General features: G+C 42.3%; 1 protein-coding gene across 1 annotated transcript; it reads right to left on the bottom strand.

The window, feature by feature from the left end:
- Positions 1-346: 346 nt before the first annotated feature.
- On the bottom strand, positions 347-1,709 carry SARC_02836 (hypothetical protein; the record flags this gene model as incomplete). The annotated part of the gene is made up of 3 exons (XM_014303408.1): positions 1,557-1,709; positions 749-839; positions 347-533 (listed from the first exon to the last, which is right to left on the bottom strand). Coding segments are annotated over exons 1-3 (395 nt in total), but the record flags the coding sequence as incomplete, so codon positions are not given.
- Between the last annotated feature and the right edge of the window lie 3,409 nt (positions 1,710-5,118).

Raw genomic sequence — 5,118 nt, 5'->3', positions numbered from 1 at the left:
AGTATACACATACATACACACGAACATACACTTACACATACGCATTTACACATATACTCATATACACATGGGCACATTTACAAATATACACATATAATATACATATACACATACACATATATACATTATACATATATACATTCATACATACGTAAATTATTACATATGCACATACATGCATAAACACATATATACTCGCATGCATATATTCATATATGCATATACACATGTTTACGTGTATATATACATGTATACATGTACAGAAATATATATATGTATATATGTATATTTATATATATGTATATCTCTATACATGTATATCTCTATACATGGGGTTTAAACCTACCTCGCACAGTGCAAAAGTTGGCTGTGGACAGTTTCGCCCCTGAATATCTCGGGCAGACGAGGTCCATCTACGGCCCCATTCCATAGCGCAAAGGATACGAGCACCTCTGGACGGGTCAATAATAAGGGACCGTATGCACTTTTCGAACCGTACTTCGGTATACTTAAGAAGAATCCTCCAAGGATACCTATACAAAAGAAAGTAGATCAACATTGAAAAAGTCTGAGGGCCAGAATGTGTGAGGCTAGGGGAGGTAGTGAGACTGTAGTACGCTCTACTAAAACATTGTTTTATCTGAAAGACACCAAGTGAGCGTGCCAGTACTATATATATATATATATATCTCTCTCTCTCTCTCTCTCTCTCTCTTTGTATTGCAAACAAGGTGGAAACGCTACTTACCCAAGTCAGGCGGGCTGGATTTGGCTCTGAGTATCGCGTGTTCTAACTCAAGAGCGGACAGGGTTAAGCCATCTATTTCGTATTTTGCTTTCTGTATGGGATGAAAATATAAAAGCAGCTAAGCACTTATAGTTGTAGGGGACAGTGAAAAAATTATATAACACTCGGACCATAATATAATAGCAGTTCGATTGTTTGGTGTAATTGCCCACGTGCATGGCAGGCTATGTCGATCGAAGTTTAACCGTTTTGACCAATTCAGTGTAGTAGCCTTGGACATACAAAGTCCCATCAGATGTGTGAAAGTCAACGTATGCAGGGAAGCGGCAACCGGACTACATACTAGCGTCCTTAGCAACGTGTGCATATGTGGGGTAGGTAGTAGGTGGTAGGTATTCGTGGCCTTAATCAGAACATGCTTTATATTCGTAAAGAAATATATGACTTATATCGAAGCTCACTCCCTTCCGCGCTCCAATGGAGCAGTTTGAACCACCACCGTAGATCAAACAACGGCGGGTGCTGTAGCGCAGTATTTGGTTCAAATAGTTCGCATACACAAAATACTATTAGAACGGGCCATATACACACATGTACACATACATTTACATATACATGTACATGTACATATGAATATACATATACATCTACATATACATCTACATATACATATATATATACATTTGCATATAAATATATAAATATACATCTACATATACATATACATATACATACACATATACATATACGTACACATATACAGCATATTACATAGGCAAATGCACCCCCTGCTCACATCACCACCTACTTTGAAAAAGTCGATTCGCTTCATGAGCCCATCGGGAATGCCCAGCACTACGTATCCGTGGAGTATGAGCAGATTGTACATGTTCAGATAAAGCGTCAGTTTGGCCTCGTGCGACATCTGCACTTTGATTTTGATGATACGCAATTCACCCACCGCTATACTGAACGCTCGCCATCTTGAGGGGTTTTAGGGTTTAGGGTTTAGGGTTAGCGCACATTAAAGACAGTGTGGGAGTGGTTTAGGGTTTAAGCTCATCAGAGACGGTGTAGGAGATATATACGATGATGTGTACATGCACTGACTATTGACTAGAATATCATGCTGGGGGTGTTATTAGATGATGACAGGTAGGCATGCCTGGAGTGTCCATTTGGCGGCACACATTGAGAGACAGTGTCAACTGTTTCGATTTTGACTTTTTATGTTTCTGCACAATTGCCCCACCCCAATACTGGACACTCGCAGTCTGAGAGATTACCAGATGTCAAGAGCATTAATGACAGCGTGAGAATACTATGCCAAGTCATATCCACACACTGCCCAGGCGTCCATGGCGAGGGCAGTATCTGTGGAGTGTCGGGGAGGAATATACATATCTAAGACAAGGGGCTTTAACCTTGTGAGACATTTTGATCTTGATTCCACAGAGAGTACTATACGTATTTGGGAATGGAGCTTTGACCTTGAGTACTATACATATCCATGAATGGGGTTAGCTCAGCCTCGTAAGACATGTTGGTCGTGATTCCGGTGATTATCACTTCTAAAGTGTCTATAGTAAGCGCTCGCCATTTAATAAGTACGTGAGACGTCAGTCAAACACATGCATGTCGAGTGTGTGAAGGCTATCGGGTAATACACATAGCTGCTGCAGGCTGCCTCAGATCTCTAATGGACTGCGTTTAGTCAATGGACCATCGTGGCCCCACATACGTCTAGTAGATATAAGCCACATTTCTACTACTTGGTTAACCAATGCACCTATATACACCCACACATACAACCATGCACACACTCATACACACACCCATAAACACACACATACCACCATGCACACACCCATACACACATACATACAACCATGCCCACACTCATACACACACCCATAAGCACGCACATACCACCATGCACACACCCATACACACACTCATACACACACTCATAAACACACACACACCCTTTCACACACCCATATACATACACATTCATACACACAAGCACCACCACCACCATACACACACACACATACAAACATACACACACACATACACACATGCAACCATACTCACACCCATACATACTGTAAGCTGCCTCTAATCTCTTGCAAACTGCATTCAGTCAATGGTCCGTCATGCCCCACATAGATCTGGTAGATGTCCATTATCTCGCCCAACAGTTCAGCGACGACGTCGTTTGCCTCTCTACTCAGCGTCCCGTAGGGCCATGCGGTTCTGACTGTGAACGGGTAGGCATGGGGTGAGGATAGACAAGCAATAAACAAGGTACATAAATAACTTACCAGGAAAACAATATGTGAAGAACAACACCACGAGAAGTATCCAAGACCACATACATGAGCAAACAAGACACCTGAGATGGTCAGCGCCGTGAGATATGCTCCGACCTCACCCTAGACATGATATATGTATGGGATGACTGTAGTGTTTAGGGTTGAGGGGTTTAGGGTTTAAGTATACTTCAACGTACTCGTATCCTCGCGAACTGTCGTTATTGATGTCATGCAGCATGCAACAAATGTACCGACAAATCAGACAACGGCGGTCACCTACCGTTGAGTGTTTTGGGTTTGGTGTATGTAGGGTTGAGTGTACAGGGTTTAGAGTTAGGGCACGCACTTGTATCCTCGCAAAATGTTGTTGCTGGTGGTATGTAGTGTCTAATGATTGCACCAATAGACTTCTACCACGGCGGTCACTTACCATTGAGTGTTTTGAGTTTGGTGTATGTAGGGTTAAGTGTACAGGCTTTAGAGTTAGGGCACGCACTTGTATCCTCGCAAACTGTAGTTGTTGGTGGTATGTAGTGTCTAATGATTGCACCAACAGACTCCTACCACGGCGGTCACTTACCATTGAGTGGTACATCCAGCTTTGCGTACTGTCTCACATCGTCCGCAAAGATGTAGAAGAGGTTCTTGTCTCGAAACCCATGCTCTGCATGCACGTGCATGATGATACTGTCGCCCACCATACGCTGCCCAAGCACTACAGCATCCTTGCGACTATTCACAACCCCCTGAAAGTGTGCAAGACACGAGGTGCAACAAGTGTGTGTAAGCGTGGAAAGCGAAAGCCTGGTATCTCATTTGTGTGAATAGAATGAATATGCAGTATTATATTGTATCCGTTCATGATGATACTGTCGATCACTATCGTTATGGTCTCTGATTTCTCAATCATCCGTTCACTTTACGAATTAAAGTTCATATCAGTTCATACACTCTAGATCACACAGCCCTAGGTACCGAACTACAGAGAGTATGAAAGACCATAGACATACCGCAAGGTTTGACATCATCCACGTGACTGCATCTTTCCCAGCAAAGCAGTTGGTATACGTCCTATTTTGATACTCTTTGGTACCTAAAAGTTCAAGCGCATAAAGTTGAGAATCGGGTTGTTTAATTCAAATTTGTGTGTATATAGAACACACAACGGCGCTACTTGAGGAGTGTATGACTTGACTTCAGAGCTGGGCAAAGGTACTGTCAAAAGTGCGTCGCTGAACATTCATTCATCCATTCACGTATGTGTATACGACATCGTACTAGGCAGTACAGCAGATCATCACATATTCTCAACGCTATGTGCGGATATATCAGGTGTTACAACTGTGTGAGATCAGCCCCACTTGGCCCAGATGTAGCACAACCGATTCCTTGATGTTGACAAAAGGGGTAATGGTACATATAGAAGCAATACATTGTACCCCAGTAACTCTCCACCACACTGTGTGCATAGTGTGGATACCGCTTAACCAGTGCACACACTCACTCACTCACTCACTCACTCACTCACTCACTCACTCACTCATTCATTCACTCACTCACTCATTCATTCACTCACCTCGGGCCATGTCACGCCACAAGACATTCGCCACTTCCTGTAACCAGCACTTGGTTTTCTTGGTCGGCTGCATTCTTTTCTCCTGTATACAGCACAAAATGTAAGTTGTTTGTGTGCAGTCTGTGACCTGACGTGTGACTGATGCTATTCACGATTGGTGGCTTATCCGTGGCCTACTTTGTGATCTGTTGACTACAATGGATTTGACCACGGGGATACAGGCAATTCAATATTTATCAGAACTTACCAGACACAATTTTACAAAGTAATCTATATAACCGTTTGTGGAGTGCTAAACCCATTGTCTGTTCCTATGTACAGCCTATCTGGTATAATGTACACTATAGCATTCGACAAACAAGAACTTACATCCTACCGCAATTGTACGGATATCTCGAGCATTGAGAGAATAGCAAGTAACGTGATATTTATATATATATATATATGTATATATATATGTATATGTATATATACGT

Source organism: Sphaeroforma arctica (genome assembly GCF_001186125.1).
Source record: "Sphaeroforma arctica JP610 unplaced genomic scaffold supercont1.132, whole genome shotgun sequence".
NCBI classification, from domain to species: domain Eukaryota; class Ichthyosporea; order Ichthyophonida; genus Sphaeroforma; species Sphaeroforma arctica.
This window is presented reverse-complemented; position numbering and strand designations above follow the sequence as displayed.